Source organism: Sorex fumeus, unplaced genomic scaffold (genome assembly GCF_029834395.1).
Source record: "Sorex fumeus unplaced genomic scaffold, SorFum_2.1 ptg000094l, whole genome shotgun sequence".
Taxonomy (NCBI): domain Eukaryota; kingdom Metazoa; phylum Chordata; class Mammalia; order Eulipotyphla; family Soricidae; genus Sorex; species Sorex fumeus.
In genome coordinates this window covers 2,489,273-2,503,923 of record NW_026606151.1, presented here as the reverse complement: position 1 = coordinate 2,503,923, position 14,651 = coordinate 2,489,273, and the positions used below count along the sequence as shown (strand labels likewise).

Here is a 14,651-nt window from a genome sequence, read left to right as displayed (position 1 = left end):
CACACACACACACACACACACAAACAAACCCTAGTTTGAGATATTGTGAGAATTAGCCGAGTGTGACACGAGACATGAAATAACCACATCATTGAGGAAATGGCACCAATAGGATTGTCTGACGCAGAGCTGCCACAAGCTTTTAATTTGTTTAAAAACTTACGTATAAGGGCTGGAGTGATAGTACAGCGGGTAGGGCATTTGCCTTGCATGCGGCCGACCCAGGTTCCATTTCCAGCATCCCATATGGTCCCCCGAGCACCACCAGGAGTAATTCCTGAGTGCAAAAGCCAGGAGTAACCACTGTTCATCGCCAGATGTGACCAAAAAACCAAAAAAAAAAAACTTACATACAGGGAGCAGAGTGATAGTCCAGTGAGGAGGGCACTTGCCTCTCACTTAGCCAACCCGAGTTTGATCCCCAGCATCCCAAATGGTCTCCCAAACTCCGCCAGGAGTAATTCCTGAGTGCAGAGCCAGTAGTAACCCCTGAGCATTGCCAGGTGTGGCACCCCCAACCCTCCCCACACACACACCACACACACACACACAAAAAAAACACTTTGGGGGAAAAAGTAATAAAAACTACAGTTGTATGCTAAGATACAGTAAAATTCAATATGCTTGCATTGTGAGGTCTGTTGTTTTGGAAACAGCCCAGAGTCTCCTGCCGTTCTGATCACTAGCAGAGTGATGAGGTTGGTCTCCTTGGCTTGGCTTGTCTTTCCCTACTAGGAGATAATCAGAAAAATGAGTAGCTACATTACAGATGCGGGGGAGGAAAAAAAGGAAACAGATCTTACGGGAACCGCCTGCCCCTTTGAGCTAAATCAAATAAAATTAAACCCTTTATTTCTGCCCACATCTCCTTTTTTTGTTTTGCTTTTTTTTGTTTTGGTTTGGTGTTTGTTTTGTTGTTTTGGTTTGGGGGCTACGCTACATCCAGCAGTGCTCAGGGCTTACTCCTGTCTCTCCACTCAGGGATCACTCCTGGAGGGGCCCGGGAGGGCTCTGTGGGGTGTTTAGCATTAAACCCAGGCTGGCCGTGTGCAAGGCAAGTGCCCTACCTGCTCTACTATATCTGCGGCCCCAATATCTCCATTTTTGCTCACAAAATGTAGGAAAGCACTGTGGGTCCATCGTCACACCTCCTTTACCTTAATATTCAGCACATCTTACAAAGGGCTTCTGTGGGAAGGGACAGCAGGTGCTTCCTGGTCGCAGAGACCTTACACAAAAAAGTGAGAGAAAGAAAATGCCAGCTTGGAAGCCAGGGAGAACCTCATTCTCCCTCTGCAGCGCCCCTGCCCTGTGACAGAACACAGAGACTGTTGATTCAGCCCGGACTGCCCCGTCACAGACCAGAGACCAGGGTCTTGAGAGCAGCAACTTCCCCCCCACAGTTTGGAGACTGGAAGCCCAAGATGTGTCTCGAGTGTGTCTTCTGGCTGTCTCCTTGCGTTTCCTCACATGACCTTTCCTTCTTGCGTTCCCTCACATGACCTTTCCTTCTTGCGTTCTCTCACATGACCTTTCCTTCTTGCGTTCCCGCACATAACGTTTCCTTGTCATGTTCCCTCAAGTAGCGTTTCTTTCTTGCATTCCCTCACATGACGTCTCCTTCTCACATTCACTCACACAGCCTTTCCTTCTCGAATTACCTCACAGGACCTTTTCTTCTTTGCTCCCTCACGTATCGTTTCCTTCTTGCGTTCCCTCACAGAACGTTTCCTTCTTGCATTTCCTCACAGGACGTTTTCTTCTTGCAATCCCTCATGGGACGTTTTCTTCTTGCATTCTCTCACAGGACATTTTCTTCTTGTGTTCCCCCAGTTGGGGTTTCCTTCTTGCCTTCCCTCACAAGACCTTTCCTTCTTTGTGTTCCCTCACTTGATGTTTCCTTCTGATGTTTCCTTGCATGATGTTTTCTTCTTACGTCTCCTCACATGACATTTCCCAGGTGTTTGTGTGTGCAGAGAGAGAAGGAAGCAAAGTTTCCTCTGACAAGGAATCTACCGTCATCCTCAGGACCCACAAGACTCCATCTAAACCTTCTACAAAAACTATCCCACTAGGGGTAGAGCTTACACATAGGAATTTGGGGGAGACGCAATTTAATTTCCTCAAGAAATTCAGTTGTCTTTTTTTTGAAAGGGCTCGGTTTTGTTCTGTTTCTCAGTAGAACTGATGATCTCTCCATGCCTTGCCCTTCCTATACAAGTCACTCATGAAGAGGGCCGGTGGCGGCTGGGGAGGAAGCCTGGGCCTCATCCAGACCCACCCAAGCCCTACACAGGAAACTGGTCTGTCCAGGCACCCTCACCTAGCACGGCCGGCCTGCCTCCACCCACTCTCCCTTAAGTGAACGGAAGCTTTGATTTCCCTCAGATTTGCAGGCTGGGTATTTTTTTTTTTTGCGGTGGGGGGAGGGGTGGAGTCACATCTAGCAATACTCAGGGGTTACTCCTAGCTCTACACTCAGGAATTACTCCTGACGGTGCTTGGGGGACCTTATAGGATGCCGGGGATTGAACCCGGGTCAGCCTCGTGCAAGGCAAACACCCTCCCCACTGTACTATCGCTCTGGCCCTTGAATGGTTTCTAAACTGTTGTTTAAACCCTGTTCTTGCCCGTGAAGTCACGTGGTTTCCAGTGGGGTCGGTGTTGCCACTTCAGACCTACAGCGTCACTGCACCAAAGCTCCAGTGTCTTCCCAGCACTGCCCAGTGCCTCTTCTCACCCACCCTCTCCTCTCCCTTCGCTCCTAGCTTCCCCCTCGGCCCTCACTCCTGCCAGGCCACCTCTGTCCCGTTGTCAGCGTCTAAGGGTTTGTTTTCATTGGCATTGTCTGTTCCCTTGTTTTTGTTTCTTTCCATATGGCATACGAGAACTTCTGGGATTTGTGTTTTTCTCCTGACCTTTGTTTTTCCCCTTGCTATGACATTCTCTGGCTTCGTCCACGTTGAAGCAACTTGGAGAATTCCATCTCTCCCGTAGCCACGTTGCGTCCTGTTGTGTTCGTGTTGCGCCTGTCTTCGCCTGCCGCCCCATGAGCGGGCAAAGGGGTTTGTTTCCAGATCTGGCTCTTGAGAGCACGAGGAGGCGGCTGTCTTCTCCAGTTGGTGCTGGTGTGTTCTTGCTGAGGAATGGAGTTACTGGGTCACGTTGGTAGTTCTGTTTGGAACTTCTGGAGAGGTCTTGCATTACTGTTTCCCGCAGAGGCTGGGCCAGTTTCCCAGCCCACCAACAGTGAACAAGAGTTCCCTGCTCGCCACATCTCTGCCACCTCTGCGTGATTCCGATTTGTTTATCGGTCTTGTTTACTAGCACGAAGTGAGACCTCTTTATCACCTTGGTTTTCATTTCCCCAAAAATCATGGTAGTGACAGTGAACACTTTGTCATAGGTCTGTTTTCAACTCTTCTCCCCACCATATATATATTTTTTTTTTGGTGGGGTAAGAGGGCACACCTGGTGATGCTCATGGGTTACTCACTCCTGGCGGCATTTGGGAGACCAAATGGGATGCCGGGGATCGAACCCGGGTCACCTGTGTGCAAGGCAAACGCCTACCTGCTGTACTATTACTCTGACCTCTCCCCTCCCCATTTTTTGATATGTTTAGTTTTTTGCTGTGTTGAGTGCTCTATGTGTATTGGATATTAGCCCTTTGTCAGATTGCAAATTATTTTTCCCCATTCAAAGAAACTAGGGTTTCTTTGTTTTAGCCATAGTTTCTTTTGCAGTGTGGAAGCTTTTAATATAGTCCCATTGTTTGGTTTTGATTTTTTTTTTTAAATAGGGGAGGATGGGAGTTTCGGCCATACCCAGTGATGCTCAGGGCTGACTCCTGACTCTGTGCTCTGGGTTCACTTTTGGAAATACTTGGGGGACTATATGGGGTACCAGGGATCCAGCTGAGGTCAGCCATGTATAAGGCCTTACCCCCTGGTACATCTCTCCAGCCCCTGGTTTTGCTTTCTTTGCCAGTGTAGTTGAATCATTGAAGACTGTCTGAAGTTTATATATGTGTGTGTGTTATGTTATATGTGTGTGTGTGTGTGTGTGTGTGTGTGTGTGTGTGTGTGTACATATATATGTTTATATATCCTAGGAAGTTCTGCCTAAGTTTCCCTTTATGTATTGAATGGATCGAAGAGTCTAATATCAAGGTCTTTGGTCCATTTTTAATTAGTTTCTGTGTATGGTGTGAAACAAAGATCCAATATCACCATTTTGCACGTGGCTCCCGAGTTTCCTCAGCACCATTTATTTATTTTGATTGTTTATTTTTCAGCCACACCCAGTGATGCTCAGGGCTTGCTCCTGGCTCTGCACACAGGAATTAATCCCGGCAGTGCTCCGAGGACCGTGTGGGGTGCCAAGGATCTAACCCGGGTCAGCCATGTGCAAGACAAGCGCCGTACCTGCTATACTATTGCTCTAGCCCCGCCATCAGTTATATATTTAAAGAAGAGTCTTTCCTTCTGTTCTCTTGAAGCTCATTTCTTATGGTGTCCCATAAGATCCCCTGAGCACCGCCAGCAGGGAGTCCTGGGTGCAGACTCAGGAGTAATCCCTGGGCGCCACTCCTTAGCTCTGCATGTCCCATTATCTGTACCTCGGCACTCCACAGCCCACAGCCACATTTTGTCGGTTTCCTGGAGCCTGGCCACACGCGTTAACGTGGTCTATAGCCACTTGTTGCAGTGCCCGGGACAGAGTTGAAACCAGGACTGGTCTGCAGAACTTGCGATGTTCACTGTCGGCCTCTTTACAGGAAAAGCTGCGCCCCCTTGCTCCGGGTAGCTAATACTTGTGGGGTGGGAGATTGTCACATGCCCAAATCATTTCCGACCTGACATTGCCAAGGGTCGGGAGATAAGGGAAAAGTGGTTCCTCTTCAAGGGCATTCGAGACAAAGGTTAGAACTGCTCCCGGCCTTTGAAAGAGCTGCGATAGGGGCCAGAGTGATAGTACAGCGGGGAGGGTGTTTGTCTTGCACGCGGCCAACCCGGGTTCGTTCCCCGTATCCCATATGGTCCCCCAAGCACCGCCAGGAGTAATTCCTGAGTGCAAAGCCAGGAGTAACCCCTGAGCATTGCTGGGTGTGAGCCAAAAAGAGGGGAGAAAAAAAAAAGAAAGCACTGCTAGATTAGGGAGCCCAGGTGCCTTGACACTTCGTCTGGAGGGAGCACTCCCTCTGGGAGGGAGGAGGAGTAGACCCCGGAGGAAAGGGCCTTGCAGAGAGCTTGTTGGGGGGGCCTCACCTCCCGAGAAGGAAGCGGGGTGCTGCGTGCAGGTCCCTGAGGGGGTGCTCTTGGGTGGAGAGCCTGGGTTGCGGGCTGGCCGGGGACTCTGGATTGTGTGCTGATGTGGCTGGTCGTCTTGTGCCACACGCCATGATGGTCACCAGCTTTTTCTCTTTCTCTTGTCTCAGGGAGGGAAGTACATGCAGGCGGTGATCCAGTACGGGAAGATCGTCTCCTGGCTGGAGATGGAGTACGGCTTGTCGGAGACGGAGTCCAAGGCTTCCGAGTCCTTCCTGCTCGCTGCCTTCCTGAACTTGGCCATGTGCTACCTGAAGCTCCGAGAGTACAGCAAGGCCGTGGACTGCTGCGACAAGGTAGCGTGGCCGCCACCTCCCCCGCTCCCCATCTCCCCAGTTGCAGCCTCCCCCAAGCCCCCATCTCCCCAGCCTCCTTCCAGGTGCTCTTGATGCAGGTAGGGCATTTGCCTTGCACATGGCCGACCCGGGTTCAATTCCTCCATCCCTCTCAGAGAGCCCGGCAAGCTACCGAGAGTATCCCACCTGCACAGCAGAGCCTGGCAAGCTCCCCGTGGCATATTCGATATGCCAAAAACAGTAACAACAAGTCTCACAATGGAGACGTCACTGGTGCCCACTCGAGCAAATTGATGAACAACGGGAGGACAGTGCTACAGTGCTGTTTATCGGTTTCTCAGTTTGAACTGGGAAATTCTGAAAGATTCCTTTGGTGGCCACCCCAGGCGGTGCTCAGGGCTTCCTCCTGGCTTGCTCAGTCTTAGTGGGGCTAGGGGTCGTTTGCATGCCAGAGAAGCAAGCTACCCGCTGTGGCATCTCTCCAGCCCCAGAGAGATTTCAGTTATAGTCAGTCAGACTTTTCTGATGCCTGCATTTGGATCGTGATGTAGTATGAATAAATGTTTGATTTGATTGGTGGGGGAGGGGCAGGGCCACACCCAGGGGTTCCCAGGGGCCGTTCCTGGCTCTGGCTGGGGAGTGGCCCCTTTGTGGATCGTGGGGGTCCTGTGTGTGGCAGGGATCCAAGCGAGTTCCTCAGCCCCAAGCGGTCTCTTCCATCCCCATAAAAGAGTTTTTAATAAAAATGTTCTAATTTCATTTACGATCGAAAGCTATGGCATTTGATATCAGCTTACACACATAACCCTTTAATAAGTTAACTTTAATAAGAACAGATTTAAGCCTTTCAGGAATATATATATATATATATATATATATATATATATATATAACACTACAGCTGTACAAATTAGTTTTTATTATTCACGGATTAAGAAAAAACACAAATGATTTGAAAAACCCACAAAACATTAGCAACTCTTTCCCTTAATGTCTATGTTGGCTGGGGCCAGAGCAGTAGTATAGCAGGGAGGGCGCTCACCTTGAGCATGGCCGACCCAGGTTTGATATTTGTCATCTGATATCCCTGAGCACTGTCATTTCTGAGCACCGCCGGGAATGATCACTGAGAGCCAGGAGTAAGTCCTAAACACCGCTGGGTGTGATGCAAAAACAAACAAAAAAAACTGATGTTGGTTTATTAGTTTTTTAGTCTTTCAGTATCTTGGTGCTGTATGGCTATTGTTTATCAATTGTACCGTGCTGGCATTTAGGGACCACAGGACACTTCTGTGGGGCATTCAGCCTCTCACAGTGAACACTGTGAAAGGCAATAATCAAATGTGCATCCAGAGAGACATACAGAACAAGAAAAATATTGTTGTACGTTCTTTGTAAGATTGAGTTTCATTCATCAGTATGTTCTCTGTCATGTTTTGCAAGATTTCTTCCCAAGAAAGGAATGTTTTTCTTTACATTTTAATTTTTTTTAATGCTTCTCTTTTAAAGGAGCAATCAAGTTACTGCAAATTCAGAAATTAAAGAACCAGGAGGTAGCTCAGTCATAGAGCACTTCCCTTGCGTGGGTGAGGCCCTGGGTTCAATCCCTGGTCCTGCAAAATGCATAAAGCACCACCAAATGTGGCCCAGAAGTCCCCATGTCCCCCCACCCCCCAAAAAAATCAAGTATTAGAGAAGCAAAATGAAAGCCCATTCATAAAATCCCACAGACCAGGGCTGGAGGTAGAGGTGGCTCAGAGCCCCAGCACCCAGGCTGTGAATGCAAGAGACCCAGGTCCAGGTTTCCTCCTTGGCACCTCTTGGGCCCCTGAGCACCGTCTGTGGATCAAACCACCCCCACTATCACCCCAAATTCCCATGCACCCCTCTCTCATTTCATTCTGTTTTATTTTGGTTTGGGGCCACACCCAGCGATGCTCAGGCGTTACTCCTGACTCTGCAGTCAGGAGGCACTCCTAGTGGGCGCTGGCAGCACCCAGAACTATATAGGACGCCGGGGATCGAACACAGGTTGGCCGCGTGCAAAGCAAGCACCTTACCTGCTATACCGTCTCTTCATCCCCATCCTGTGGACCCCTTTCTCCCAAAAACATAGTCTTTCATTCCACGTGTTCTCCTTCCATTGAACCACTTGCATCCATCCACTAACATGCATGAATGTCATGACGAGAGTGTGGAGCTCTCATCAGCGTTATATAAAGCAAGGACACCTTTCTGTATCTTAGCACTTAACGCCCGTAGCCACTGGAGGCATCTGTCCAACTGTATTTAACCAATCCCTTTGGTAGTTTTCCAGATTCTTGGTATTACATGCGCTGGAGCGATAGCACAGTGGATAGGGTGTTTGCCTTGCATGCAGCCGACCTGGGTTCGATTCCTCTGTCCCTCTTGGAGAGCCCGGCAAAGCTATCGAGAGTATCCTGCCCGCACGGCAGAGCCTGGAAAGCTCCCCGTGGCACCTTTGATATGCCAAACACAGTAACAACAAGTTTCACAGTGGAGACATCACTGGTGTCCGCTCGGAGCAAACCGATGAACAAGAGGACAGTGCTACAATGCTACATATCTATATAACATATAGCACCTTATTTCTTTGTACTGAGGGACTGAATTATGAGGGCCCTTGACCCTAGCAGTAGGTGGGGCCACTTCAGCAATACTCAGCCTGACTAACAGCCTGAAAGTTCCGCGCTGGGACCATGAGGGCTACCCCAGCAGTGTGGGGGCACCAATAGGTGTCAGGGGTCCATCTTGGGCCTCCACATACTGATATGCATTTGAGCCCTTTGAGCCATCTTCCGGCCCTGGATAAATTTCTCACAGGATGTTTTTCGTAGGATAAATTTCTAGAAGTAGAAACACTGGGTCAGGGGCTGGAGCAATAGCACAGCGGGTAGGGCGTTTGCCTTGCACACAGTCAACCCAGCTTGGGTCAGGGGCTAGAGCAATAGCACAGCGGGTAGGGTGTTTGCCTTGCACACAGCCAACCCGGGTTCGATTCCCAGCATCCCATATGGTCCCCTGAGCACGGCCAGGAGTAATTCCTGCAGAGCCAGGAGTAACCCCTGTGCATTGCCGAGAGAGAGAGACAGAGACCAAGAGAGAGAGAGACTGTGTCAAAAATAAAAACACCCAGGAAAAAATCAAAACAGATTATTAAAAAATAATAATAATAATAATAATAATAATAATAAAACAATGTCTGGGGTGTGGTAGTAGAACACACGCTGCATGCCAGAGGCCCCAGAGTTTGCTCCTGGGTACCACACGCCCTCCCCGGCCAGCCTGCTGGGCCTGAGCAGCGCTGAGCATCCCCGTCCAATCCATCCATCAGTCCCATGCACTGTGTGCCTGGGGCTGTGTGGCTGTGGCACAGACACTCACTCATCAGGGTTTGATCTGGGCCTTGCCGCTGGCTTCCCCACTTCTCCCTGACCGAGCCGCCGGCCCTGCCTCGTCACCGCCTCATCACTGCAGGTGCAGTCCCTGTCCTGCCCTGCCCAGCCACCAGCCCCAGCACTGCCCGTGGTCTCCGCTGGGCAGTGTGTCTGTGGACGGGGAGTCGCCCTGCTGCGGATTTGGGGGCCGGACCTGGCAGTGCTGTGGGGTGCCCCTGGCTCGGTGCTCCAGGGAGCATGCAGTGACTGGGTTGAGCCTGGCCCTTGTGTGCAGCCCCGGAGCCCCAGCCTTTTGAGCCACCTGCCCTGCCCCATGTCACAGTCTCACTGGCAATGTCTCCTTCCCTGTTAGGTCGAGCCCCTCTCACGCTCTTTTCCAAAACAGTTTTCAGTCTTTCTTGGGCCTATATTCCTGTTGAAATTTTTATATAACATCATCATCGTTATTGTTATGGTGATGGGGTCACACCCAGCGATGCACAGGGGTTATCCTGGCTCATGCACTCAGAAATTACTCCTGCCAATATTTGGGGGACCATATGGGGTGCTGGGAATTGAACCAGGGTTGACCACGTGCAAGGTAAACGCACTACCGCTGTGCTATCGCTCCAGCCCTGTTATCATTCGCATCATTTGGACTTTTGGGACCATACCCTGCAGGGCTCGGGGACTATCCCTGGCTCTTCTCAGTGACTCCTGGTGGAGCCCAGGGAACTGTAGGTGATGCCAGGGACTGAGCCATGACTGACTGTGTGCAAGGCCACTCGTGACTCCCCATTCTCTCTCTCCCACTCCCCACTAAACTTGAAAGTGAATTTTTCAAGAGCCCCACCCCACCCCAGCCTGATCCCCGTGGAATCGTTTTAAAAGATGCCTTAACTCTAATGACCAATTTGAGTGGTTGCTTGTGTTTGAGTAAGTAATCTGCAGTTGCCTTGAGCCCCGTTTCTTTTTTGGCTTTTTGGGTCACACCCAGTGATGCACAGGGGTTACTCCTGGCTTTACACTCAGGGATTTTCCTGGCATTGCTCGGGGGACCGTATGGGATGCTAGGAATAGAACCTGGATTGGCCTCCTGCAAGGCAAACGCCCTCCCTGCTGTGCTGTCGCTCCAGCCCCGAGCCTCGTTTCTTTCCGTGTGCCTTTTCCAGAGAGCACTGGTAAATGATTTAAGCCCAGTTCTCTCTCTACGGCCCCTCAAGTTCTGTCCCTTCCTTCTAAACCATCGACGTCCTTTCCTTAGGCTCTGGGCCTGGACAATACCAATGAGAAGGGCCTGTACCGGCGAGGGGAGGCCCAGCTGCTCATGAACGAGTTCGAGTCAGCCCGGGGCGACTTCGAGAAAGTGTTAGAAGTGAATCCCCACAACAAGGCGGCCCGGCTGCAGATCTCTGTGTGTCAGAAAAAAGCGAAGGAGCACAACGAGAGGGACCGCAGGATCTACGCCAACATGTTCAAGAAGTTTGCAGAGCAGGATGCAAAGGTGCGTGCGGGATGCCCGGCCCCCAACTGGAGAGCGAGCTTCCCCCGGGTGATGGGGAGGACGGGGGACGGGCCCACAGAAAGGACACTCAGACCTGTTCTGCGGCTGGTTTGCATCTGGAGGGCCCCCGCACTCCCCACAGGCACAGAGACTTGTGAGCCTCTGGCCTGGCCATGAATGACATTGAAGATTTCCCTGGAAATCTAGTAAGGCCTTTGTTTGTCTTGACTTTGCTTTTTTTTTTTTTTTAATTGAATCACAGTGAGATGCACAGTTAACCTGAGGTTGTTCATGATCAGGCTTCAGTCAGTCACATAATGTTCCAACACCCGTCCCTTCACCAGTGTACATTTCACACCACCAGTGTTCCCAGTTTCCCTCCTGCCCCACCTGTCTCTATGGCAGGCACTTTTCTTTCTTCTCTCTCTCTCTCCACCCCCACCTCTTTTGGACATTATGGTTTGCAGTACAGTACCTCCTTTCAGCACTCAGTTCCGTAATGGTCTCTTCTCTCTTCTTCGTCCTAACTGCCCTCCTGCCAGCCTTTGTGGCAAGCTTCTCGCCATCCCAGCCCTTGTTTCTAATGTCCCTGGCCATTAATCTCACTAGCGATAGCCCCGCGGGTAGGGTGTTTGCCTTGCACGTGGCCAACCTGGCCTACCTGGTTGATTCCTCCACCCCTCTAGGAGAGGCCGGCAAGCTACCGAGAGTATCTCGCCCACACGGCAAAGCCTGGCAAGCTCCCCGTGACATATTTGATATGCCAAACACAGTAACAAGAAGTCTCATAATGGAGACGTTACTGGGCCCGCTCGAGCAAAATCGACGAGCAACGGGAAGACAGTGCTACAGTGCAGGGCTATTTTTTTTATATCCTGTACATGAGTGCAGTCATTCTTTGTATGTCCTTCTCCTTCTGACTCATGTCACTCAGCAGGATACCCTCCATGTCCATCCATGTAGAAGCAAGCATCATGACTTCATGTTTCCTGGCAGCTACGTAGTTATTCCTTTGCGTAGATGTGCCATCGTTTCTGTACCCAGTCCTCTGTTCTCGGGCACTTGGACTGTTCCCAGTTGCTGGCTATTGTGCATAGTACTACCATGAACGTAGGAGTTCAAATGGCGTTTCTGCTGTATTTTCTGGGTCCTTGGGGCATATTCCCCAAAGTGCTATTGCCGGGTCGTGAGGAAGCTCAGTTTCCAGTGTTTTGAGAGAGACAGCACCGTCTCTGACTCTAGGGCTCCAGGAACCAGCCTTCCCATGTGAGGGTCAGAGAGGGTCTCCCGGCCGCACCTGGATGACAACACCGTCCTGGGGAAGCATCGTGATTTCCCCCATAGACACCCCGTGCCCCTCAACACACACACACACACACACACGCACACACACACACACACAAGGCCCCTTGCTCCCAGCCTGGCAGTGGCAGAGAGCTGCAGCGACTGGACTAAGCATCTCACTCTCTCTCTCTTTCTCTCTCTCTCTTTTTTTCTCCCCCCTCCAGGAAGAGGCCAGTAGATCCCTGGGCAAGAAGCCCCGAGAAGAGGCCTGCAACCCGGGGAAGGAAGCCGAGAGCCAGGCCATGGAAGAAGAGAAGGCGGAGGGCCGTGTATGACGCCGCGCCCGGGAGGGCAGAGAGCCGCCCTCGCCCTCCTCCTCCGCGGGCTCGCCCCTCGCCGGACCCCGCCGCGCCCCCCGTGACGCGGGCAGCCAGGGGCAGCGCAGTCGCTTCCCTCCAAGCCGCCGCCTCCCTGCTGCCGCCCCGTGCGCCCACGGAGGGCAGGCGTGGGACCACCCCCGGGGGGACGGTGGGCGCGGAGAGACTGAGCCAACAGCCCCAGCCCCTCGCGCCGGCCCCCTCCCCCACCCGGAGGCCTGTCCCCCAGCGGTGTCCACTTGGCCCCGGCCCCCAGCAGCATAGCACTGTAGGAAGCGCAAGGATGCACCCCGCAGCGCGCAAGGTGCCCCTCCAGGCGCCCAGGAGCGCGAGGGGCCCAGGGCCGCGCCCCAGGGGGCCACCCTCCTCCTCCTCCTTCTCCTCCTCCTCCCCCACGACCCCTGCTGAAGACAGGGACTGCCTGTTGGCGCGAGTCAGAGCCTCACACTTCCCCTAGTACCGTGGCCCCGGAGCGGATGCAGCCAGGGAACCGTCTAGGACCCGGGCAGCTTTGTGGGTTTTCTTTCTTTCTTTAGATTTTTTCCCCCCCCTTTGGTTCGTATTTCTGATTACTGTCCCATAAACGTGTATACTGGTTTATGGAACTTTTATTTACACTCCTATCATGCAAAAAAAAAAAAAAGAAAAGAAAAAAAAGGACTTGATACTACTAAGTAGCTTTATTTTTACAATCCAGTCAATGAGGCTGAAAGATGCAAAGATGCCTCCCAGCTTGCTCTTGTACCGTCCGGATCTTCCCCGCGGCCCACCCCCAGCGCCCAGCGGTGGGAGAGGACTGACGCGCACCCCCCCCCCCCCAACTCCAGCACTCACTTGGGCATTGAACGAGGGCGCGTCTTCAGTAAGGCCAAGTAGTGAACTGTAGTTTCTTACGGGTATATGAAACTGAGCACCGCCCTCTGTTCCCAGGGGCGCAAACCCTCCCCGAAATCCCTGCGGCAGCCCAGGAATACTCCAGAGCATCTCACATTTTAGATTCCAAAGAACACTGGCAGTTAATATTGTAGATGGGTTGGGTTGGGTTTTTAATGTTATTTAACAACACTTTTGCCATGACGTTAGGACCCATTAATAAAATATTTTCAGGCTGGAGAAATAACAGGCTAGGAGTTGGGTGCTTGCCTTGCTTGCATGGACCCAGCTCAGCTTCAATCCACGGCACCTCACACGGTCCCCTGAGCCCCACCAAACGTGATCCCTGAGCACAGAGCCAGGAGTGAGCCTTGAGCACTGCCAGTGGGTGTGGCACCAACACAAAACAAAAAAAAAAAATCTTTTAAATAGTCATTTCTATGAAACAATGGAATTCGTTGTTTCTCCATCAAAGTGTATCTTGTTGCTTTACCTCGCTCGTATTTGTAGGTCTGTTGGGTTAGAGCTGGGTTCCGGTGAGGCCGAGTTTGAAATTTGGTCCTCAGAAGACAATCTGTGTTCCCAGTTTTTTTTTTTTTAATGCATAAACAGAACCAGTCAAGAAATTAGATTTTCCCAGCTGTCATCACCCACCTGGGCCTTGGGGCTAGTGGGGACAGGCATTTGTGCGGGAGGAGAGACTGGGTGGGCCAAGGAAGGCTGGTGACCATGGAGGGTGGCGTTACCCATCACCCTCAAGGAAAAGAACTCCCTGTTCTTGTCTAAGATCCCGCCACCTAACCAGTCCGTCTAGGAACCAGATATTTTCTAACTGCTTATGGAGTGGTGAGGCAGCATATGAGGAATTAAAAGTTGTTTTGTTTTGTTTTTTTTTTTTAAAAATGATGCTCATTTTTGTGTTCCTTAAATAAATTTAAAAACAAAACAAACATTAGTTCCCATTACTCTCGGTTTGGCTGAAACCGTCTGTAGGAATGTGGTGGTTCGAGTGGAAAACTCAGATGGGGTCAAGCAGAAGAAATGAGACTCCAGGAAATGACCTGAAGCAACGGAATTGGGCCCCAGCATCTCCGAACACTCAGAAACCACCTGGGACTCTTCTTCAGCAGGGAATTGAATAAGCGTTCTTCCAATGAACCAGATAATCCGAAAACGGGCTGGAGTTGGGCGTGGTCGTCTCATTAACCCATGAGTCCCCTGAAACAGCTAATAATGTTGGTTTGGCTGACGTCGGATCTGTTCTGTTTGGGAAATGAAGAGATTGTCACGGTGCCTATTAGTAGGTCCCTGAAACGCAAGTGAGCACCTGAGGGGCGTGGCTAACGCTTTATCAGCCACTCAGCTGCTTCCAGAGGTTTGAGGATGCCTGATGCTTCCAGGTTCACCCCGGAGGGGTGGATGGGGGTGCATCTCCAGCCACAGCACCGAAGTCTACGCCGGCCCCTTTCCGCTCTGAATCTCTTGTCTCTGGAGCGGATTCAGACTCTTCCCCTTGCGGTTAGATTATTTGGTAATGAACAGCTCTTTTTTATTTTTCTGTGTGTTTTTCTAAGCCAATAGTGATTACG

The 14,651-nt window shown here is 51.2% G+C and overlaps 1 protein-coding gene across 1 annotated transcript in view; it reads left to right on the top strand.

Moving 5' to 3' along the window:
• FKBP5 (FKBP prolyl isomerase 5) overlaps nt 1-14,006 on the top strand; it is a 132,216-nt gene extending 118,210 nt beyond the window's left edge. The window contains exons 9-11 of the mRNA XM_056132392.1: nt 5,441-5,626; nt 10,289-10,528; nt 12,037-14,006. Of these exons, the coding sequence (XP_055988367.1) occupies nt 5,441-5,626; nt 10,289-10,528; nt 12,037-12,147 (537 nt within the window). The 3' untranslated portion in view covers nt 12,148-14,006. The remainder of the gene's footprint in view (nt 1-5,440; nt 5,627-10,288; nt 10,529-12,036) is intronic.
• Nucleotides 14,007-14,651: the final 645 nt, after the last annotated feature.